At 31.8% G+C, this 26,152-nt stretch overlaps 1 protein-coding gene across 1 annotated transcript in view; it reads left to right on the top strand.

The window, feature by feature from the left end:
- Positions 1 to 208: 208 nt before the first annotated feature.
- LOC145287843 (inositol monophosphatase 3-like) overlaps positions 209 to 26,152 on the top strand; it is a 47,093-nt gene continuing 21,149 nt past the window's right edge. Inside the window, exons 1-2 of the mRNA XM_080135719.1 lie at positions 209 to 603; positions 18,465 to 18,630. Coding sequence (XP_079991845.1) covers positions 280 to 603; positions 18,465 to 18,630 — 490 coding nt within the window. The 5' untranslated portion in view covers positions 209 to 279. The remainder of the gene's footprint in view (positions 604 to 18,464; positions 18,631 to 26,152) is intronic.

The following is a 26,152-nucleotide window of genomic DNA, read 5'->3' on the forward strand; positions in this document are numbered from 1 at the left end:
TTGTAATGCTACCGATTTTAGTTCACATTAATTGCTTTAAATCGTTTGAAAATGATTTTCTTTATAAAAAATAAAACTATTTGATCAATTTACGTGATTTTGGGAATATGACATTTTTGTTCCGTGACGGGTGCGTGCATGCTGTAGATTTTTTTTTTTTTTGTCAGGTTGAATTTATTGGAGCCATAAAAATACGAAACTAAAGTTGCCAAATCTTTTTCTCTACACAGACAGACAGTAACTCTGTCGTCGTTGAGGTTGTACAGTCTGAGAGGAAAGATGGCTCCTGTCAACATTCGTCTCAATCCGATCGGAGCGGTTTTGCTAATATTATGCGTGGCATGCGGGTTTATATACAATTTTGGTTTGCCCAATCTGTTCAGAAAGGAGGAAAGGGTCAGCATGAAGGAGCTGCTGTCTGTCAGCATCGAACTCGCTCGTCGTGGGGGCAAACGAGTGAAAGAGGTTCGTGAAGAAAAAACGCTCGGTGTTCAAGTGAAAAGTATCACGAAAGAAGGAGCGGACGAATTAAAAACCAGAGGTGACATGGAATCTCACCGAGAAATTCTATACGGAATGGCCAAAGCATTTCCAGAGCTGAAAGTAAGAAGTCTTGTATTATTAAATGACTATTTATTTGCGCATCCAATTTTCATTTCCTTAAATAACACTGGGTTAATTCCTATTTTAGTCACCTAAATTATTTTGAGTGAAATAGAGTAATTCTTACTAGGTGTTTGTATAGATGGGTAATCTTTTAAAACGAACGTATTTCGAGTGTAAACATTATCATGTCATGGCGAAATTAGTATAAATTCAGAAAATGATGAAAATGATCCACTATAAGATGTGCTACTTGTATTTTTAACAAAAAACAAAACAAAAAAGGTACTTACACTTTATCACCGAAACTGGAGACGCCATTTTCGTGCACCTGTCGATAAAATCCAAGGGAGAAATCAGTATTTTAAACTATGGCCGAAGCGAAGCATGAAATAAATACAAAAAATTTAAACTTGAGAACGATTGATTTTTAATAATGTCTTTTTCATTTTCTGTTTTTAATATAAAAAATAAATAAATAAAAACGAGTGAAAGCAGTATTTTAAACTATGGTCGAAGTTAAAAATAAATAACAAAAAAATTAAACTAGATAAACGTCCGGAAAGAACTATGAAAAAAGTAAATAAAGAAAGTGAAAGAGAACATATATCCATAATTGTTTAATTGAAAATGTGTCGATTTAATTAATGAGAACGGAAAAGTTTTTCAAAGAATTTTTTTTTTTTTTATTAAAAACAGAAAATTAGGTACTCATGCAGAGCTGCCGTGCTGAAATAATAACGTTATTATTTAAAAAGCCATTCTTAACATGGGGAGGGTGTTTTGTGCCTATTCTGTACTTTAGCCTTACAATTGAATAAAAAAACAAACATAATAAAACTTGAATTAAACATGGAAATACGATTTTAAATATAGCGCGGATGATCACTCTCTGCATTAGCACGAAAAATGAAAAATTGATTATTAAAAATCAATCGTTCTTCAGTTTAATTTTTTTTGTTATTTATTTCATGCTTCGGCCATAGTTTAAAATACTGATTTCTTCCTTGGTGCGCGAAATAGCTTCTTAGTGACACACAATATGGTTTCCGTTCTGCTAGATCTACAGCAGATGTGCTTACAGTTATATCTCATAGGATTAGCGAATCTCTCGACGGAGGCAACCTTTCTAGGGCAAATTGGTCTTGATGGCATAAAGGTTTACTTCACAGCTATGGTATAGCTGAAAATGTCTTAATTATTAAATCATTTCTTTCTGATAGGTTCATAAGAGTAGTAGTTGAGTTGATGGGCAAAAATCAGAAGCTCACAGTATTAATGCTGGAGTACCTCAGTGGTCTATCCTGGGCCCAACTCTTTTCCTGATCTACATTAATGATCTTCCAAATCACATCCTTACATCATTTGTAGACATTTATGCTGATGACACTACCATTTATGGTAGCACATCTAAGACAGTAAACGAAACGACCAAGTTCTCTCCGATTCTCTCTCCTCTGATCTTGAGCACGTGGTACAATGGGGAAAAGAGTGGCTGGTTACTTTTAATGCATCTAAAACCAAGCTTCTCTTTACATCATCAACGTTCTGATCCAGTGATCCACATCTGGCATCAATTGAAGTGAAGTGTCTTGAGTAGGCCTCAAGTTTTGACAAGCTTCTGGGCTTGACCTTTACTTATCTTAAATGGAACTCGTACATCAAATCTGTTGCCAAGGCCGCTGGAAAAAATGGTTGGATCCTTCTATCGATTCAGTAGATATCTCACTGCTGATGCAATTCTCTATCTATATAAGAGGCTGGTACGTCCAAGGATGGAATACTGTTGCCACATCTGGGCAGGAGTTGCTAGAAAGGACTTGTACTGCCTTGATAGAGTTCAAAATAGACTTCGTAGCCTCGTAGAAGATGTCCTTTTTTCTTCCCTGCAACCTCTATCTCACAGAAGAGATGTTGCGAGTTTGTCTCTGCTTTATCGTTATTTTCATGGAAAGTGTTCGACTGAGCTTCAGGTGTGTCAGAAACTTTGTGAAAAATATTGAATAATTCGACCGCCTGTCTTTCCAAGCTTATTACTCGAAAAATGTAATTCAAACCCTAATTTTTTTTTTTCAATTAAAGGAGCAAGGACCAAGGTTTCATTAAAAAAAAAAAAAAAAGTGATCCGGACGTAAATAATAACGTTATTTAAAAAGCCATTCTTAACATGGGGAGGGAGGGTGTTTTGTACCTATTCTATACTTTAACATTACAATTGAATAAAAAAAACATATAATAAAACTTCGATTAAACTTGGAAATACGATTTTAAAAATAACCCGGATCACTCTGCACTAGCACAAAAAAAAAAAAAAAGTTTTAAACTTCTGACTTTACAGGTAAATTTCTAAAAGAAAAACACTACTTTTTTGTTTTAAATTTGAATATATTATTTATTGATCTTTTATCTTCAATTTGTGATATATATATATATAATATATACATTATTTCTCGTTCTCACGTAACACTCGACATGTTTTTTGTTTGTTTTCTCAGCTGTTTTTTTTTTTCTTTACCGAATAAACGATTCCAAATAAATTAAACAACATAGTCGGCGAGGTAGAAAAATCGGGTAATCTCCAAAAATACCGTTAGGGCTTACAACATGGCCGCCAGAAGAGTCACGTGATCCCGTTGATCCAAAACATGAATCGTGCAAATGGAAAACGCAGCCTTGAAGGAAAACTTTGACAAACAATCACAATTTGTTTGTATTTAATTTTTGTTGATATAATGTTATAAAAATAGGCAAACTTTGAGAAACAATCTTAGGTTGTTTTTAGTTAAAACATTGTTTATAAAAAGTATTTTATTCAGAACAAACAAGTGGTCGACTAGGTGTATCAGAATTTTAGGCGGGATTTTTGACACCCCCAACAAAAAACTGCGAATAAAATATATAAAACTCGTAATTTCTGTTTTTAAAGTGGGTTGTCAATTTTCTTTATGAAATATACTTCCAAAATAAACTATTACAGTCGTTTAAAACATAATAGAAGTATTATTTTTTATTTTTTAAAAACAATGTTTACAAAATGTCTACGAACGTGCGTAGACATTTTCCATTTGCACGATTCATGTTTTGGATCAACCGGATCACGTGACTCTTCTGGCGGCCATGTTGTAAGCCCTAACGGTATTTTTGGAGATTACCAAAAATCGATTATACCCTTTTATAAACAACAGCAAATAAGTAAATTCTTTTTATATTAATATAAAAAAAATATGCAGTCTCGTTTATGAACATAATAAACGTTTTAAAATAAGTGAAACCACTAAGAACTTAGCCAGTTAGGTAGAAAACGGACACTTAGAAAATCGATTTTATTTAAAAAACAAAAAACATTAAACAAGTAAAAATATTTTTAAAAAAAGTCTATTTAAAAAAAACAAAACAAACAATATCTCCTTCAAGAACGATCATAAAATGTGTTTTCAAACGATATTTATTCAATAAGGGACCAGTTTTCCTACCTAGCGAAAGGGGTCGAGTTTTCCCGGGACGGGTTTTCCTAAATTCGTTTGTCTTCAAATCTAACGTAAACAAGTTCTTGATTAGCCGTTCCACTTAACAAATTTACCGAATTTCCGTTTACTAACGATTACTATATTGTCCAATTTCTACTGTACACTCTTCGACCCTTATCCTCGAGTGACCTCTTGGCCTTGATAAGTGGTGTAAAAAATAAATAAATAAATAAATAAAAATAAAATGACGTCTCCAGTTTCAGCGATAAAGTGTAGAAGTACGTAAAACAAAGAAAGAAACAAAAAAATCTAGGATTACATTGTTTTAAAAGATCACGAGCACCTATTACGTAAATTCTTTTTCAAGTAAATACAGTTGGAAAATTAGGGAAAAACAATTTTGTTTACTTTTCTTACTCGTATGCGACGTATTTATGTTATCTTTTTTGCATTTCTGCATTACACGGACGGCGCCATTGTTAGAAGGCGATAACTCCAATTTCTCCATGGTCAAATAACACGGCAAATAAATAACAAACAAGATTTTTTTTTCTGAACACAAATATTTGAAAACCAAAACATTTGTTGTATAAAAATATATTCATATATAATTGTAAAAATTTATTAAAAGTTTGCATAAGAAAATATAATTTTAATAAAACAATTTTTGAATTAAAGCGGTATTGAATTGTTTTTGTTTTTTTTTACGAACAATTTAAATAATTTAAATGAAAGATTTTTCGAATTAAAACATTGGATTTTTTTTAATTAAAGTAAAATAAATCACTGTAACAAAAATATAGTTTTCAAGATACAGTCGATAGATCGATTTTTAAAATATGTTGTCTAAAGAAAAATAATAAAAATATGGCGTACTTAATTGTAATGTCGAAAATAGTAAAATATCCAAAAATTACCAAAAATCATCAAGTAGAAATTTATTTATGGTTAAGTCATTTAGAGAAAATTGGGTTAAAACGTGGCTACCGAGAACCTACTCTCGGTGGTCGTGGTTAAAATCGCATTTTTTGTAGAGGTAGTAGGCTTACACAGGGGACATAAATCCGAAAGTAATATTTTATATTATTGTGTCATGGCTGCAAAATTTGTTCTATTTTTTTTTTATATATACTAAAAACACAATAGCAGGTTGTCTCCTCGATGAATATTCGTAATTTTTGGATATATTACTATTTTCGACATGACAATTAAATATGTAATATTGTTTTTGCGGCAGTCTTGCAGTTAAGTCCCGGCAAAGTTCGACAACTCTAGAAGGATCAGTATTTTACACCGTCAAATCACGAATATTACGAATTATTAGTTTTAAAATAAAAAAATATGTAATTAATAAAAAAAATATTGTACTCAGTGCACTTACTGATCCGCGCTATTTTTTAAAATCGTATTTGCAAGTTTAATTAAAGTTGTATGATGTTTTTTTTTTATTCAATTGTAAGGTTAAAGTATAGAATAGGTACAAAACACCCTCCCCTCTCCATGTTAAGAATGGATTTTTAAATAATAACGTTATTATTTCAGCACGAATCAATAAGTGCATGAGTACCATATTTTTTATATTAATTACATATTGGGTTTGTATTACTGTACACATAGATTCGAAAAAGTTGTCAAAAAACAAATATATAACAAATAAATGTTATCAAAGGCAAGATAAGTTACTTTTCTACTAAACTGGATATATTTTTTGTGTTTTTATTCAATGTAACATGTTTATTCAGCTCGAAAACCATGCAGTGTTTACCGATGTATTGGACAATTCAAAATGGCGCCAGACTCTCTCTTTAACACGGTAAGTTTGGGAAAAGGTGTTATAAATAATAAACTAGACAAAATACTATTAAAAAACACTGAATATATGTCACCCTATGTCACGGTAACATATAGTGAGCGAATTTCTAACAGTATTTTGTCTAGTTTATTATTTATAACACCTTTTCCTGAACTTACTGTGTTTAAGAGAGAGTCGGGCGCCATTTTGAATTTTCCAATACATCGGTAAACACTGTATGCTTTTCGAGCTGAATAAACATGTTACATTGAATAAAAACACAAAAAATATATCCTTTGATAACATTTGTTTTTTGACAACTTTTTCGAATCTATGTGTACAGTAATACAAACCCACCAAAAGAGTCATTAAACTTGAAAATACGATTTAAAAAAATAGCGCAGATCAGTAACTGCATTTAGCACCAAAAATATTTTGGTATTTTTTTAGTTTACCGAACCCTCGGCATTCACCTTTTAATTTGTTGGCTTTTATAGGTTTTCGGATATGCTGAGAACGAATATCGCATTTATTTTTTGACGATGTAAAGTACTGATGTGACTCTTCTAGAGGTGTCAAACTTTACTGGGACTTAACTGCAAGGCTGCTGTTTTTGCCTAAAACGATATATATATAAAAAAAATTGATTTGTTGACTATAGCCTAACAAGCACTAATTTTTACAATAATAAACAATTTGAATGGAGAGAAGCGGCGCTTCTCAGAAGCGCCACCTGGCGACAGTTTAGTGAAACGAAACGTACTAAAAAAAATGGCGCCGTCTGTGTAATGCAGAAGTCCCTCTTTTTTTTCTTATATTTAATAGAAGTTATAAGCCTTTAAATTTCACATAAATATTGATTCTGGGTAAAGTAACGATCTTATTTAATGCAAGTACAGTCATTAACCCTTATCGTCAAGTGACCTCCGAGCCTTGATAAGTGGTGACAACTTTGTAAAAAAAAAAACAAAAAAAAAAACAGGTAACTAAATAAGATTGGTTCCTTTCTCAGAATTTGTATTTTTGCAAACTTTAAAGGTTTTTAAATTTTAAAACACATCGTACACTTGAAAAGTCAGTAAGTCCCTAACAAAAAAATATAGTCACCATCTTCATACAAAAAAGGCTTGTTTAAGTTTTGCATGTCTTTGTTTACTTTTGTTTTCTGCTGACTGTTTTAATTTACGATGATTGCCCTGCAAAAGTCCCTTTTGCTTAGTGTTTACCAGTTAAAAAATATTCTGTTATTCTGAAAAACAGCAAAGTTCATTTGCTTAATTTTAAGACGTAAATCAGAAGAGATTTTCATGACATTCATCGTGAAGCAGAAAACAGAAGTAAACAAACACACGCAGAACTTGAATATAGCCGAAACGTTGATAACTTAAATTCATAACTGTTTTTAAACCAGAAAATTATGAACTTGAGTTATCGTTCTTCCTTAGTTAACCCTTTTTTTTTCTGAAGGGTAATGACTAAATTTTTTACCGGCATTTGAATATAAACATATGTACAATGAAACTTGATATAGCTTAGTGGTTTTTTCAAATTAATTATTCATTTATAATAATTATTATTACCATTGGTATTTACTTGCTTTCCCACAAGAGAAAAATGTGGCACAAGATCGTTTGTAATGAGGGGGAAACCAGCTCATTAAAAAGGGGCATTCTGGAACTAGGCAAAAATAAAAAATTACCTTAGTATTAAAGGGTTTCCCCCACATTTACATTAAATGATTAAATGCATCATAACAGATACTACACTGTGGTCTTAAACTGAAATATGGCTTAAATTCTTTAAGAATGCCAAACTCCATTTCTCGTGAAATAATTTAAGCGACTGAAATCGGATTTAGCCATAATATTAACAAATATACAGCATTATTGTAGATTAACAGCCTCTGCAAAATCACTCCTTCCAAAAAAATGAAATTCTATTTTTTAGGCAATTAAGTGCAAACACCCTGAAAAACTAGACGTAAGGAAGAAATAGAATAAGGGATGAATTTAATGTAAAATGATCCATTTTCAAGCCATTCTAAAGTTTTAGGGTAGTTAAAAAACATAATTTAAAAAAAAAAAAAAAAAGGTTATTCGGATTTTTAACTTATTGTTCTAAGGGAGGTAACTATTTTACTAAAGTAGTTGTGAAAAAAAAATTTCTTTTCTTACAATTAAATGTTTTAAGAAAAATTACGGTACTCCTTGGGCATTGAGTTCCAGGGCAGCCAGCATATTTATTTAATAACCGCTCCCTTACAAAGAAGGCTAGTGTATGTGCAGATAATATTTTTAATTTATTTACTGACTTATCTTTAATTTACATGTGCGGATAACTTTTGGGTAGATTTTTACATTAGGTCCAGCTCCAAAATTTTCTTTAAAAGAACGACTTTTGTAGGTTTTCAACTATGCGGAATAAGAAAATCTTAGTTAAATTAAACCCCTCAATTTTGTTTTAATTTTACAGTAGATATTGTTCTCAAAAATAAATAATGAAAGATAAAGTTTTAAAATGATTAAATGTGTTTTATTTAAAATTAAAAACATTGAACAATAAAAATAAAATTTTGGTTTAATTTTACAGTAGATAAACTTCTGATTATATTAATTGGGATACCAGTGTCGACTGACTGAGTCTTTTATTGATTACATAATTCGAGGATATTTGTAAAACTACACGGAAAATCTGCCTGTTTGTAAAAGTGAGAAATTATCAATGAATGATTGAGTTACTTTTCTAAATGAAGTAGTTAAAAAAATTTTTTTTCTTACAATTCTTAGTAAAATAGTTACCGCCCTTAGAACAATGAGTTAAGCCTCAGAATAACAAAAAAATATGTACTTATGCAGAATACAAACCGTGATGAAATAACGTTATTTAGAAATCCATTCTTAATATATAGAGAGAGGGGTGCTATATATATATATATATATATATATATATATATATATATATATATATATATATATAAACTATTGTATACTCTCACCCAACAATTTATTAAACAGAAGATACTGAAAAAATTGAATTTAACTTGAAAACTCTATCTAAAAATATTACAGTCCCTACTCTGCATAAGTACAAAAAAACAAAAAACAAAAAAAAAACAAATGGTATGAGAAATAAATTGAGTTCTTTTTTCTGTAATGTGAGGGTGGGGTATACATGTTAAGCAATTACGACTTTTTCATTCTGACTTAGTGCTATTCGTAAAGAAGTTGGTTAACTACTTTAAGAATTTAGACTGGTTCGGAAATGGGATATCATTTTATGTTAAATTATGAAACATAACCTCCACATATTTTTATTCTTTCCGGTAAGTTTTTCAGAGTTTTCACACGTAGTCACTTTAAAAAAAGTTGTACGGAAAGGGGTGGAATTTTGCCGAGGTTGTTAATCCACAAATTTATTAGACATATTATTCTACTTTTTTTTGTTTGCTGTTAGTGATCAGTTTATATAAAAAAAAAGGTGCTTCTTTACATCGTTGATCTTTTAAACCAACGCATTTCTGGTGAAGACTTATGTACTTACATGTCATGTCGAAATTAGTGTAAGTTCCAAAATTGTTTAAGTTAGACTACAATTAAATATGCCCATTTAAGCAAAAATAGTATTAGTTATGAGAAAATAGCGATGTATCCAAAAATTACGAAATTTGTAGAGTGAAGGAGGATTGACCACTCTTTGAATTCATAATAAAGTCAAGAACAGAGGTTCAAACTTTTTTCTCTAGCAAGAAAAAAAAAAAAAAAAAACTCAGTAAATATCAACGCCTCAGGAACAATTACAAACATTTAAAATAACAATTTTTATTAACCAAAAGAGGATAATTTTTTGTGTGCTATATATGTAAGCCACAGTCCTTCTTGAATGTGCACTGTCTCATGTTAGTGAAATTAAAAAGATTGGGGTCCATTAATAATGCAGTGAGATGTGTATTTTTTATAAGACAAGAATTCTAGAACATCATTCAAGTGGAAAAAAGAATATTAGATGTATTACTGAAAGTTTCTACCGACTAAAGACTTCCTCCAAGACTGGGGAAGTTATTAATGTCAGCATAATTTAACAAAGAAAACTTTACGAATGCGAAATACTAAGGAGACAAACTTTGTAAGCATAGAATATTCATCCATTGTTGCTTGTGTATTTCGTCTCGTTTGCAGTTTTTTTCATATGACACTTATTCTTGCCATATTTTTTTTTATATAAGCAGTTGAGATCCATGTGGTGATAATTTTGCGTTATTAAATCTGCGGAAGGCTGGCTGGAGATCACGGAATAGTTGTTAAGACTTTGACATTCTTGATGATGCCGTTTTACATCTATTAGATGGAGTCCAGCGTGTGTGAGAACGACGGGCAGCAGTAATGGTGACTTGCGGAAATGCTGTCTGGATTGATTTAATTTTGGCGTGCTCCTGAACGTTCCAACCAGTTTACTGTCTTCGTATGTGAAGAGATAAAAAATATAGTCCCATGGATTTGTATGTTAAAATGACACATTACAGCCTTGTCTCTTATGTGACACGGATCTGCATGGGTGACTGGTGACAAAATTAAATTGTTCCTGAAATTAATAGATGCCGGCTGTTTTGATTCTTTTATTTACATGAGAAGTGACTGGTCACTACAAAGTAGATAATTTTTTATATGTAAAAGTAATTTTTACAGAAAATTGTATATTTCGCTCTTTTCTTCATGCTGATGGTCAGAATATGGCTGAAAACAGGAATTTGAATTATCTGCCTTGTTTTTTCAAAGTTTGCACAATGTTAATGATGACCATCGATTCTGACAATAATTATGCATTTTTTAAAAACTAATAGATGTTGTACTCTATTAAATTTAAAAAAAAAATTTTCAAGACGAAAATTACGTAACTAATAAGGTTTTTGATTAAAAGATATATTAAAAAAAAAAAAAATATTGCTGTAGTCTAACTCACCAATGTTATCACCTGAAATGCGTTGTTTTGAAGATCACAATGTAAATGAGCACAAAAAAATCTGCACTCTTTACCCCCACCCACCATTTTTATTACCTTAATTTTCTTGGTAACTAGCATGGGTGCCCGGGTATTTAGAGGTGCGTGTTGAGCCCCCCCCCCTAAAAAAAAAAAGTGGTAGTAGGAAGGTGGGCTCGTACCTGTACCATCGAAAGAGGAAAAGAACGGGGGGAAAAAAAACGTGACGTCTTTGCTGTTACGACCACTGCCAAACTGGAAGTGACATAGGTTTAAATTAAAGCTAGACAATCGAAAAGAGGGGATGACTTTCAAAAATATCGGTGAAAAAAGCGACCCCCTCTCTGTAGAAAAGTGTCCAGTAGAGGGTGAAGAAATGTTTTTAGCCAATTTTTTGGTATTTGTCGTCTGAAAACGATATTGATCTTGTGAAAATCCGTCGCCTCTGTTGAAAGTTTTAGGCAGACATGCAAACATACATGCATACATTTATATATTGGTAGCTCAAATTTTCGACCCAAACCTATTAAAAAGCTTGCCCTATCTCTGAATACCCTTTATGTAAAATTTCAAATGTTTAGACCAGAAATTGCCTGAGTAATTTGGTAGAGACCGCAGAGGTTAATTTTTTAAAAACTTTGACCCCTATTATGACCCTTTAACATTTATTGTTTTGGGCTCAAATCAAGTTAGATCCCTGTCCAAGGAACCTATATCTAAAATTTCAATTGTTTATACCCAAAATTGTCGAAGTTTGGTAGAGTTCTCAAAGGTCAAATCGTTGAACTTTGACCCCTTAACAGCCAAATTTTTGGCCGAAAACTGATTACAAAGATTTTCTCAAATCTCAGTACCCTGTATATCAAATTTCAAGTCTGTAGACTGAAAATTGACAGAGTTATTGTGTAGGGAAATGTACACAGACACACAGACAGACACTTTCACTTTTATAGATATATAGATAATACGCATTAATTACCAAATTCCTTGAATAAAATTGGTTTGCCATGTTTATCATTTTCATTTCCATTTAGTGGTTTATAAATGGAAAAAGGATGGAGGAGGGTCAGATAATTTGCTTATATTGAGTCGATAGCTCCGAAAATAGCTGCCAATTTTTATCGACTAGTTTTGTCTGATTTACCAAGCGGTGAGGGCAAATGAATTCACCATTTTAATTTGTTGTCTTATTTCTGTGATGTTTTTTTATTTTTAATTTTATTTTGCAAATAATAATTTTTTTTTTATTTTACAAAGATAAATTAATAAAAATCAGATCAAACGGTCTTTCATTATTATACTGATGAAGTCAGTTTTACATGCTGACCTGTGTTGGCTTTAATAAATTGATTCCTAAACTAAAGTGTACTTTGGGTTTTACTTTCAACATCCTTGTATCTATCCCTTCCCTTATTTTTATCCTTTAGTTCTCACATTCCATGAGCGATATTTTTCATAAGAGGAAGAATCGCTGTTTTCTGAATAGGAATCAATCCATATTAAACTTATTGTTGGCTAGTTTAGTAATTTTTTTTTATTTTTTTATTTTTTTATTAAATCCGTACATCAAGTGGCTTTATGCCTTGACTGGAGCGATTGCTATAAAAAAAAATTAAAAGAAAACCGTCTGGGTAGGTTTCATTGATCCTTCTTTCTCTCTAGTCCATTTTTATGACTTCCATGTTTCTCTTGAACTTCCTTTGTGAATTGGACATGCTAACTTTATTACTACATCTACTGACTCAAGAAATCTATTTTCAGCATGACCATACTATCAAAGTCTCCTGTTCTGCATACATCTCCCTATACTATCCAGATTTAAGCTTCTTCTCTTTAATACTTGCATTACACATTTATTGTTGCATTCACCTATCATTTCTCTCCATGCGACACACATCCTCAACCCTTCTTGGTTAAGTTTCACTTTCATACATCATCACACTACATACACATGCTTGATAAACTCTTCTGTTAATTGCCAGTGGTAATGCTCAGCTAGTTTGTAATGACAGAAGTCCCTGAACTTATTGCATCTATTCTTAATTCTTCACCATCAAATATATTTTGTTTGCATCTAAATTCTCATCCATTTTTTTACAATTTTTGTACATAAACTGGTTAAAATCTCTCAACCTACCAGTAATTATACTGCACTTCATGTATCTGCAATGCTTATAAGTATCACAAAAGATTGAAGTGCACCTGACTTCCTTTCTATAAACTGAGCAAGAAAACTTTACTCTTTTGGGGAGCTTTCCAACACTGATTATCACTTTGAACTTGGTAACATTCACTCTAAGACTTTTACTTTCCATAGCATTCCTCCAAGGCCGTAACTTAACAAGTCAGTCTATCACATGAACTTGGTCTTCACATGAACTGTAATACCAGCTCCCATATTTTGTAACAAACAGATCATCAAATGAAAAGAAAAGAAAGTTCTTCTATTGATCACAAATATTTATTTAAATGACTCACTGTTGGGTGTAGGTTGGCAAAAGTTAAAACAGTATCACAGTGAAGACAGTAATAACATAAGAGAGGTCGGCCAATGAATGTCTCTAAACTGTATGTCTTCTAGTGAAGCATAGTCAAGGTGGTTGGGGCAAAGAGAGGCAATGACTTTCTTTGTTAGTGCCTGGAAGTTTTCTCTTTACTTAAAAAATCCTGAAGGGTTTGAATATATGTTCGATCAAAATTAATACCCCCCCCCAAGATTCTTATTGGTCCTTGTGTTACTAAACCACTTCACTCTCCATGAAAGAAAAGACGTTAATGTTTAACTGCTGCAGATCTTCAGTTTTTAGCATAGGAAAGTATTAAATAATCGGTAAATATACAGACAACCCATATGAAACTACATGAACAGTACTGCTAAGACACAAATGAAAAACAAGATTCAGTTCTGTTGCCATAGCTGGTAAAAGTACCTGTTTTCTGGCTGGAAGGATACAAAACCGTCTTCGAAATCTAGTAGGCAATAACCTTTTCACCTTCCTACTTACCCCTTTTCCACACAAGAGACATTGCAAGTCTATTTTTGTTCTATCATTACTTTTCTAGTAAGTGCTTGACTGAGCTTCAATCTATGCTCCCATAAAACTGTTGCAACAGCCGTCAACAATTTCCCTCACTTTCTATCTGTGCCTAAAATAAACAAAATTTCTATGAGCAGAGTTTTTTTTTTTTTCCTAGAATTGTTCGTCTGAAACACAATACTACGAGACTACTTTCTAGCTGACTATAACATGGTCGTTTTCAAGTTTAATATTTCACCTGCAGCTTTCAACATTTTTGCAACACCTGAGGTTCCTACAGTCTTATGGCTACTCCTACTATTTCTTTCTCAATTCTTATAATTGGATTGGATACTACTTTAGCAACTTGTAGATTTTCAGTTTTATGAAAACTCTATATTTAACAGTTTTTAATGATGGCATTTCCCAGCATCCCTCTTGTCCTGTTCATTTGTTGTTGTTGTCATTTTGAATGCACTTCTCTTCAACAGTATCTGTATCCATATTTATGTTATTAAAAATATTGCCACCCTGACTTAGGATTAGTATAGGGTAGATATTTTATATTCTGTAATAAATAAAATGAAACTGTTCATCTAGCGATAGTTCACCATCTTTAAAATGCTAGACTTACCAAGAGTTTAGATTTAGTTCATCTAATGGTCATATTTGGATGTATATACCACACGCTCGATGAGTTAGATGAAGCTAGGGAGATAACACTAGATATCTCTAACATGAAGGTCTTAGTAAAATCAACTTACATTGTATAACTATATGAATATTTGATATAATTGGATCTTTCTTTCTTAACTAAAAGAAAGATCCGAATCATTCATGATGGTGGCCCATACATTCAAACAGCACCACAACAATGTGGATGCATCCCAAGTTTCAATGCCTGTACCTATATTATATATATTGTATTATACATCATCACAATATTTTATTATATTATTATTGTATACCTATATTATCATCACAATATTTTAATATTATTATTATTACAATAATAATAATATTAAAATATACCTATATTATCATCACAATATTTTAATATTATTATTGTATACCTATATTATACATCATCACAATATTTTATTATTATTATTGAATATCTATATTATACATCATCACAATGTTTTATATTATTATTATTATTATATAATACCTATATTATTGCTCATAGCAGAAAGAACAAAACTCTTGGCATTAACTCAAGGAATTAGTGAACCCATCAGGAAATGTCTGTCAGTTAAAAGACTGTGGTTTAAAAATATAAAGATATCAAATTTGCATATAAAGAGGACTTTTACATTTAAATAAACAGAAAAGATAAATGTTCAATGATGTTAAAACAGCCAACGTTTTACAAGGGGGCGCACATGAGAACACGCCGAGTTGCTTGTGTGCATTTAACAAACACACCCGCTGCATCTGTGAGTTATTGCCATTATTCAATTAAGAACATAACTCTATCAAACCGTCCTTAGTACATAACGTGCACCTGGCTTCCTCTTTCTATGGTCACTCCCCCTTCCCCTAGATAGAGCTATTGTTTTGTATTGTTGATTGTCCTGTAGCTTGATCTGTTTCTCGGACAAATAAACTCAATGCATGAAAACACAAGCTTGGATTTTTCTAGCATTAAAAGTTGATTTTTTTTTTTTTTTTTTTTTTTTTTTAGATAATTGTTATTTTATCAACTTGCATGAAAGGAGCTATGTAAAAATGCTTAAACCGTTTGAATTATGCAAATACCATCAGTAGTTCAAAAGTTATGAGAATTTTAAGTGCCAAAATTTAGGCTTTTCCGTGGGCTAAATTACAGATCTCAACAGTTCAAGAAATTCAGTAATTTCACCACCATTTATTTTTCAAGCTATTCTCATGAAACTTGGCACTGTTATGTAAAATTGTGTGCTCTTTCTGATTATGCAGTCAAATCTGATGTATCTCCTTTACCATAAGCTATGAATTATAAATTAAGATGTACAAATTTCAATTTTTTTTTAATTGGTGCATGGTATCATACAGTGGGTGTCTATTCATGAACAAAACTAAGTATTATAGTGGTATTTAAATATAGCTTTATTGAGAATAAGCATTTTCCTGCCTCCTCACCAAAGGAGAGCTTAATCTTGGGTGTAGCCATTGAATGCCTAAAGAGCATTTATGGCTGGTATTTATTATTCCCCTCAAATAATAAAAAAAAAAAAATTGTGTAGATATGAATTAATCTCAGAAATAAATTGAAGAAAATTTTTCATATAGATTTTGGATTTCTGTAAAAGATGGAAATTCTCATAGTTGACCAGAACTTATGCATTTTGGGACCAGCCCAATTTTCAATTTTGTAAATCTTCTCTATCTGGCTCAAAATATACCCCTATTTTCTGAGATTCAATAATAAATCGTACTCTACATGGACCCTTGATGTAACTTTCACAGTACCAGGATTCCTGCTAAGCAACAACTATATATTCACCAGTTGATGGTAATTTTTGTCATTTCTATTCTGTTTTACTGAAAATTCAATTATGTAAACAAAGAAATAAAATGGCAATTTTTTACCTTTCCACCATAACATTTAAAATGATTACTTTTTTAGGTTTTAGGGTATGCTGAAAACAAATATCGTATTTAAATTTTCTGCAAATAAGTAGTTTTCCAGATATTAAGCAATGTCATTTCTTATGTTATCGCTGGTGGTCATCTTGGTATGCGCAAGCACAACCCAGAGAAACTATGCACAAACGTTCATACCAAGATGGCCACCAGCAATAACGTAAGAAATGACATTGCTTAATTGCATGTCTGCCTAAAACTTTCGACAGAGGTGATTGATTTTTACAAGATCAGTATCATTTTGAAGTTCGACCTTTCAGACGACAAATATTGAAAAATAGGCTATAATCATTAATATCTTCACCTTCAACTGGGCACTTTTCTACAGGGGGGTCGCTTTTTTTGCCGATATTTTTGAAAGTCATCCTCGCCTTTCGATTGTCTAGCCTTAATTTAAACCTACGTTACTTCTGGTTTGGCGGTGGTCATAACAGCAAAGACGTCAGGGTTTTTTCCCCTGTTTTTTTTTTTTTTCCTTTGTGGTATGGGTTCGAGCCTGCTTTCCTACTACCACTTTTTTGTTTTTGCTCAACATACACCTCCAAACACCCAGGCAACGCTGGGCTGAAATGCTAGTATATCTATAAAAGAGAATGTGTTTATGTCTGTGTACATTTCCCTACGCAATAACTTTGTCAATTTTCAGTCTACAAACTCGAAATTTGATATACAGGGTACTGAAATTTGGGAAAATCTTTGATCGGTTTGGGGTTAAAGTTCAACGATTTGACCTTTGAGAACTCTACCATACTCCTCCACCACTTTTGGGTCTAAACACTTGAAATTTCAGATATAGGTTCCTTGGACATGAATCTAACTAAATAGCTTCATTTGTGCTCAAAACAATGAATGTTAAGGGGTCAAAGTTAAAAAAAAAAAAAAAAATTTTTTTTTTTTTTTTTTTTTTTTTTTTTTGCTTAACATACACATCCAAACACCCGGGCAACGGCGGGCTGAAATGCTAGTATGTAATAAATGTAAAATGAAAAATCACTTTCAAGTTATGCGTAAATGGCAGCTTAATATAAAGACTATCGAAATAATAGATGTCCTAGATAATGGAACCTTTTTTTTTTTTTTTTTTTTTTTTTTTTTCACGAAAAAAAAAAACGCACACACACAAAGAAAATTTCAATTGATTTCAATTTTCAATTTAATTTCAAGGAAATTAAAATGAATGGTGTAAACTTCAAAATGCAAATAGATACTGGAAAGGATTTTGCTACTTATTCTCTGTTCATGTGATATTTAGATATGTCATTCGAGCAACATGGGATTCTTATGCCAAGGACAAGAAGCAATCGATTTTAATTTACAGACTAGAATGTTGTTTTTTTTTTCTTTTACTTTTTTTTTTTCACTGAAAATCTCTAAAAAATAAACGAGATTTTTTTTCAGAAAAAGATTTGTTGATATATTTGCTTTTCTTTGTCTTTGTTTACAAAAAAAAAACTTATAAAAAAGAAAAAAGCACTTTTACGATTAAAAAAGAAAAAATGTAAAATAGTTTTTTCTTTTAACTTATGTTTGACCCAAATTGTTAACTCATATTTTTTTACCCTCCCTCCAACTCTCTAAAAAAACTTGTTTATTTTTACAAAGATTTTTAGCGAAAAAAAAAGCAAAACTGTAGGAACTGTTTGTCGTGTCTTTGTTGTACATAAATAATAAAACTGATACTGTAAGCTAAGTTATGCTTATTCCAATCAACTTTTTGGAACGACTTGCTAAATCAAGAAAAATGATTAAAAAAAAAAAACTTTATTAAAATTAAGTCAATTTGATTGAACTTGAATAAAAACTTCAATCTTTTGAAGGCACTTTTGAAGCTATCACTATTACGGTTGTCAACTGTAAAAAGTTATGATAAAACACGTTTTGAATATTGAAAATTCTGAGACAGGAATTTATAAAATTTAAGCTATTGTGTTTCTGAGAGGCAGAGGATATCATTTTGTTGTTTTCCCTCTTTCGCTTTTGTAGGTGATATCAGAAGAACATGAAACGAAACCTGTCGATTTACATAATATACCTGATGTGAATAAACATGCAGAAATTGTAAATACGAAAATTAAAACAGACCAGTTAATCCCCATCAGTCAAATAGTTGTCTGGATTGATCCTTTAGATGCCACTAAAGAATATACAGGTAAATGTTTTTATTTTGAGCACGATAGTACTTTTTTTTTTTTTTTTTTTCTCAAATTTTGATACAAAGAATTTTCAGTTTTCAATTTTTTAGATCACTTGATACAGAATAGCAACAAACAATAATTGGGATAAAGCTAATTTTGATGAGTATGGTGCAAATAGTTTGTTTGAAGGCAAATATTTTTTCAATTTTTAATGAATAGAGAATTATCTCTATAATAATAAATATGTAATCTGCATGAATTAAAATATCATATTTAAGCATATGTTACAACCAGGCAACACTGGGTGGCCTGTTAGTACATATATAAAGATAATTGTTCGTAAGGAAAGGTTGCTTCACTCAAGAGTTTTTGTATTGAATGACAAAATTCATCTTTTGAACATTTCTCTCTCCAACCATTAATTGACCGCAAGTAACGGTCCAGTGCTCATAAGTTGCAGATTTCACATCTTCAAGAATTAGCTATTTACAGACATTTGGCAAGCCACTGAATAGTTTAAAAATTATCAGCCAACTTTATGTCAAGTTGGAATATTGTTATTCTTTCATTCCGCATAAAATCATTGTCATAAATATCATTTATAAAACTTGTTGGACGCATTCTAAGAACTCGGCAGCCATCTTCCTTCTTTTTAGGCTGCTGAGTCTACACATTGTCAATTAGCGGTAGCTAGATAGCTTAACTAATATGTTCATGATGCTATTTTATATGAAACAAACTTTCTCATGAAAATACAATGAAATTAAAATATGCGGGACAATGAGCAATGACTGCTTTATTTACATCTTGGCTGATTGTGCAGCTTTCAACTAAAAATTGTAGAAGAAAACGCTAAAGTCTCGTTCCAGCATTTAAGACAACTTTTAGATCATCTTTGCTAAGGTATATGGAAAAACAAATGGAAAAGAGTGTTAGTAACGGAATAAGTTCTTGAATATGGAGGAAGAAAAAAGGTTAGGAATTCTACATGTTGTTAAATGAATATCCTATTAGTAGGGAAGAGAAAAGTGTTCATTTATGAAGAATGCATACCATACACCAGTGTTGAAGTCAGGTATGCATGTGGATATTTGTTAAGTCAATGGTGCTTCTTGTTGAACCCGAGAGCTAGGCAGCCCGGGGAGTTTTGGTTGCATCTCAGAAGAAAAGATTGGGATTGTGAAAGAGGTCAGCTTGCTTTGGTCTCCTGACTGGAAAAGAGGAATTAAGCTGGTTATTATCAACTTCTATTATGTGCTTAATTGCTGAGAGATGATCTCTGATTGGGCAAGCCAAAAAGGTCGTTAAATTCTTGCACCAATTAGCATTGAGCTTATAAACCAGATTCAAAATCATGAACCATGAGCTGTTGCTTGTCTCTGCTGCTGTAGTTATATATAATCGCTACCACTACTAAAATATAACACTTGAAATGTTTTTACGTTTTTTATTTTTGTTATGTGCTGATAACACCTCACCCAAGAGTCCAACATTCAAGCTCCTCAACCTAACATATATAGGTAACATGGATATATTTATTTTTACTGCTTTTTCACAGCAAACTAGACAGTGCCATTTGGATCTAACGGGCTACTATTTGAGACAAAATTTGCAGAGACATTAAGGAGTTGAGCAACAACATGTCTGTTCACATTATACTTGAACTTCTGCAGGGAAGCAAGAACATGGGAGGGAATTCCAAAGTCTAACAATTGAAGGGAAGAAACTATTTAAGTAGGCTTTCCAGCACTATGGGTCGTCTAGTGGTGGGATTTTGTTGCTTGTTGGTTTAGTTGGAGATGTTTATATCGAGAGGGTACAAGTGCTTAGAGTTCATCGGAGCACGTTCCATTAAAGTATTTGTAAAATAGGCACAAGGATGCAAAATTCCATCAATAGAACAGAAGTTAGTTGACATTGTGGGACGTTGGTAACATTTTTTTAATTTTTTTATCTTATCTAGGAATGAGAGACTAGTAGCAGATGCACCAGCCCAAATGTGGCAACACTACACCATGCATGGGCGAATGATGGCCTTGTAGAGGTACAGCATACTCCTGGGTGTAAGCGACTTTCTAGCATGGTAGAGAGAGCCCACCTTTGCAGCAGCTTTAGCAATACCCTCGATGGTACTTGTTCCAATTCATATTCTTTGAGTTTAAATGAAAAACCTTTATCCATGTTTATCAGTTGAAAAGGTTTCTTGGAATAAATACATAAGATTTTGACAATGCTGCTGCAAGTAAAGTGGACTGTCTCTACCATGCTAGAAAACTTCTCACACCTGCCAATATCCAATATCTCTACAAAGCCACCATTCATTGATGCAAATTGTTGTCACATCTTGATTCAGGCACCAGCCACTACTCTTCCTCTTAAACATGGTTAAAAATAAGAATCTCCAATAGGTTCAAGGCTGTCTAATAAACTTCAACCTCTGTCCCTGTACTTGTTTTATAAGCACTTCAATGGAATGTGCTCTGATGAACTTGCTGCTCTGGTGCCCTCTGATCATCGAAGTTAAGCAACAATGAGCCTGGCCAGTACCAGATGGGTGACCATTTGTGACTTCCAGATGCTGTATGTGTTCTCTGCTCATCTCGGCATTGTTTCCAGTCATCCTGGACTTCTCCTTGCCACTGGACTCAACCAGTGCCGATTCAGGAGAGGTGTGGTTGGGATTGCACAACTCTTTCCACATAATTACATGTGGAGCTGCTCCTACAGGGGGTATCCTTTGTCTTTCAAGATTGAATGGAGGCATCAGTGCCTTCTTGATGTAAATAATCCCAACCAACTCTACAATCAAGTGGATCTCATCTCCAGATGCTGGAGATATTTTCTACTCTAAAAGATTCTTTCTTCAAATCAATAACCTTTCGAATTTCTTTCCTGTTTCCTTGACTATACCAACATATTGAAATGTATATGAACAAACATCTTGCTGCTCAATTCCCCCCACTTAGGATGCCCCTATGTATATACCTCCAATGCTTTGTTTGGTGTGAATTTAAGTAAAAAAAATAAAATCTAAGGATCAATTTTAAAAAAAATTGATTTTGTGGCAGTTAAAATTGTTTATAGGGACATTTTTGGAACAGTAGTATAAAAGTTAGTTTAAAATCCTCAGAAGATCGATACAAAAAAAAAAAGACCCTCTTTTCATGTTGGTGTCGCTTTTAAGAATTTGCATCCTCATTTGGTTTTGGTTTTATTATTAGTGAGCATCATTCATTTCGAATTGTTGGCATTTGTTTCTTTGATATCTTTCCTGTTAGAATTTTTTTTCCAGAAAGATGACGGGTACTTAGAAGAGGAACCATATGTTTCTGTGGAATGAACTGGATTTGAACTTAACACACCCAGATCATTAGTCCGTGTCGTTAACCACTTGAACTTCCTATAAAAATGTTATTTTAAACTTAAGTATGATATACCAAAGAACATTTTTAAAAAATAAGTAAAAACCTCCTTAGTCAATCTAACCCAAATTTTAGATGCATATCAACTTATCAATTTTCGTAAAGCTTATGATTTCTTGCATAAAAACTTTATTTGAAAAAATATCAAATATCTGTTTGTTTTAGAATAACAAAATTGAAAAATTTAATTTCTACTAAAAAGCAATGTTTTCTACTTGTGTCAAAATTAGTAACATATTACTATATTATTACATAAAACATACTTTTATGATCCAATCATCTGCTGTTATTTTGAAATCCTCTGACTTCATATAGTTACTTCCCCTGCTATCATAAAAACTTTGTTTATTATTCAAGTAAACCTTACAATTTGAAAGCAATTTTCGTTAATAATTAATTTTCTACTTTATCATTTTCCATAATTTTTTGGATATATTATAATTTTGACATAATTAAATAGATAACATTGCTTTAGTTAAAATTCAATTTTTTTATATCGAAGAAGCGCCAAAAAAATTCCTCTAGAGATGCAAGGACACATAAAAAAAATAATCAAAGAAAAAAAAAAGTCCAATTTTGAAATGGGTTGATGACCTTCAAGCATTGACCCACATTTCGTGCTACTTACTAGCAATACTCCATTGTCATACTGTGACCCTCTTCTCTCCTTGCCCATTACAAAACAATCTGCTTTCTTTTTTTCTCTTTTTTTTTCAAACAGGTGTTTTAGTAACTGCACCACGTAGTGAAATGTTTTTGTCTTACGTCTATTGCTTGTTACATCTGCTTCGAATGCAAATAGTAACAGCTGAGTTGCTCACATTTAAATCAAAATATCCTTTAAAATTTAGCCAAAGGAATTTTTTAACATTTTGTTTTATTTTTTTAATGCCAACATTGTCAATACTGTTAATTTGATGAATGAGATTTACTGAAAAATTTTTTTTGTGGAGTTTCTGAAAAATTTATTTGCTAATCTGTATTATGTTAGGTGAGTTTGTCCAATAATACCATTATGAAAAGCAAAAAAAGTATTTTATAAAGAATTCAATTTGGGGAATGGGTAGTTATAAACATTTAGAATCTTGGAGAATATTAGTGGCCTGGCAGGACCACAGAGGAGGCAACCGAAGCAGCAAAACTGAAGCTGGCCTGCAGGACACTATATATACACAAACAGCAAGGAGAGACTTGATTCCAAATATCTGTGTTATATCTCCCCTCTTTTGGAAATAGGGTATGCTTATGAATATCTCCAGTATTAAATAATCCGTATACATTGTGAAATTTACTTTATGCATGAAAACCAAAGAGGGGAGATATAACATGAGAAATATTTGGAATCAAGTCTCCCCTTGCTGTTATTTCAGATCATTTGAAACCATAGCAGCAAGTTTTAGTTTCCCCTCCATCAAGGTCAGAGTTTTTTGGGGGAAATATATATGTATGCATGCACATACTATTATATATATATATATATATATATATATATATATATATATATATATATATTAGCAGGCTGCCTGTCATTAGCTGGTCATAAAATACACTTAAATATGATATTTTAATTAATGATTTAAATTAATTAATTAATTAAAGATTTTGTATTTATTATTATATTGAACCCAATATATAGTAATAATTTAAAGTTAAAAAAAAAATTACTTGTGTACCACAGAAAATTGAAACCAAAACGTTTAGCTTACAATTTACTTTTTCCTTTGACGTTAATGTCTGAGCTATGAAGACATGTTTGTTGCAAGGCTAAAATTTAAAACATGAACCAATAGCTATTACATTATGCATGCATATTCATAATGCCGTTGTTCGACCTTCACCTGGTAAATTCCATTTTTTAATTTTCACACTTTTGCACCAATTTTCCCTGGCTAAAACCCAAATACAAAGTTTTGCATGGGTTCAAATATATATATATTAAGTTTCATGTTTGTACTGACAGGTGTTTGGTAGGCAAAATTATTTAAACAAATGTATATATGCATACATAAATATATATAGAAAGAGGTTTGTGCTTACTATAACCTTTTTCACAAATGTAAATCATGTAGAATATCTGTATGAAAATAATTACACGTAATAGTTAACTAAAGATGATCATCCCGTGAGAAAACTGAAAAGACTAATAGGGAATTAATTAAAATGAGTGTTTAAAAGAATATGCAAATTAGCTAGATCTTTTGCATATATGAATGCAATTCCACGACCCCTATATAACAAAGTTGTATTTTCTTTTTAAAATAATGGAAAAAAGGGTTTTTAATATGAAAATTAATATCGTTATGCTTAAACATGGAAAAGTAAAGGACTAGTTGTTAAAACTGGAAAACAAAAGGACAAGATATTCTAATAAAAAAAAGAAATATTTATAACTTAAAATATTGCAGCATTAAGAATTGATTATATAATGTTAAATTGCATTTTAAAAACAATTTTAAAGCTGTAATATTTTAAGTTATTTATATTTTTTACTAGAATATCTTGTCCTTTTCTTTCCAAGTTTTTACAACTAGTTTACTTTTCCATGTTTAAGCTTAACCATATTACTTTTCATGCTTGCATTTTTCTATTGTAATCCATGATTTTTCCAGACTTCCAATAAATTCACTTGTTCTTTAATTTCAGTCTTATTTTTTTGCCCCCATAAACATAACATGCACATATGTAAAATAACAATGTATGACACTTGTCTGCTTCAATAAAATCCCCCCAATTATCTCCCTTTCATTCTGTCTGCTTCAGTTGTTACTTCTCTTTTTTGCGACAGCAGTGAATTAGTAGCAGCAGTAGTTGCTGAAGCAACGTGGTTGCTATGGAAACCAGTCATAAAAAAATGTCGCTCACCTCCTTACGTCTTTTTACAATTTTGAACACCAGTAAATTCATGAATGAAAATTGAAAACTTTTTTCACAATATGGCTGAGAAGGTGATCTATAAACTGTAATAATTGTTTGAAATTTAGTCAAAAAATGAGCGGTGAAGCTTTAAAGCAGTTCTAAATGACTGAAACTGCCATTTAACCATATATTCAAACATGGTAGTGTTTGAATGATATATATATATATATATATATATCTCATTCAAACAAAGTAGTGTTTGAATATATGGTTAAGTGTCAGTTTTACTCATATAGAACTGCATTAAAGCTTCACTGTTCGCTCATTTTGTGACCGTATTTCAAACAAACTTTTCAGTACATAGGTCATTTTCTCAGCTATATTTCAAAAAAAAATTTTTTTATTTTCGTTCAGTAAAACAAAAGTTATAATAAAATTACTGTGTTCAAAAATTCTCAGAATTTGTAAGGAACAGAGAGACAGTTTTTCTTTTTTCTTTTTTTTTTTTTTAATTGGCTGTTGGTTCCCATATTAACCAAATCTGTTACGCGACCTCAAATTAGCTGGGAGCAGCAGAGATGATGACATAACAGAATATAAAAAAAAAACTGCTGTCCTGGTCTGTCGCTCAGCTGTACTGTTGCTAATTATTCATAGGTAACAAGTGAAACAAAGAGAAAATTTTATTTCAAAGCAAAGCCTGGGAAAACCATGGATTACATAGAAAAATGTGAGCATGAAAAGTAATATGGTTAAGATTTAAACATAGAAAAGTAAAAGTACTAGTTGTTAAAACTGGAAAAGAAAAAGACAAATCCCAATCCTCAACATGAAATACCTCCAGAAAAATAACATGTGTAAACCTAGAACCCCATCCTCCAACGTAGACCCCTACTACCATGTCTCCTTCTCAAACATCAGGGGTCTCCATTCCAACCTTCCAGAGGTTGAAACCCAATTACAGGAGACGAAACCAGACATATTCTTCCTAAGTGAAACTGGCATTAGGCTGACCGCTTCCCTTGATGAATTCATAATTAAAGGATACTCTAACTTAACATCTAAATCTGACCCCCAAGATTGACATGGAATATGTGCCTACATTAAAGATGGCTTTCTGTGTGGTAGGGATATCTCCAGAGAAGACCCTAATTTATCTTATATGTGCTTCCGGGTTGCACTTGCTTACACCACTGCATTTATATTCGCTCTCTATCGTCCCCACAACAGCGGAGTTACTATCCTTAAGAGCATATCT

The sequence above is a fragment of the Euprymna scolopes genome, chromosome 11, assembly GCF_053919585.1.
Source record: "Euprymna scolopes isolate OS-2025 chromosome 11, ASM5391958v1, whole genome shotgun sequence".
NCBI classification, from domain to species: domain Eukaryota; kingdom Metazoa; phylum Mollusca; class Cephalopoda; order Sepiida; family Sepiolidae; genus Euprymna; species Euprymna scolopes.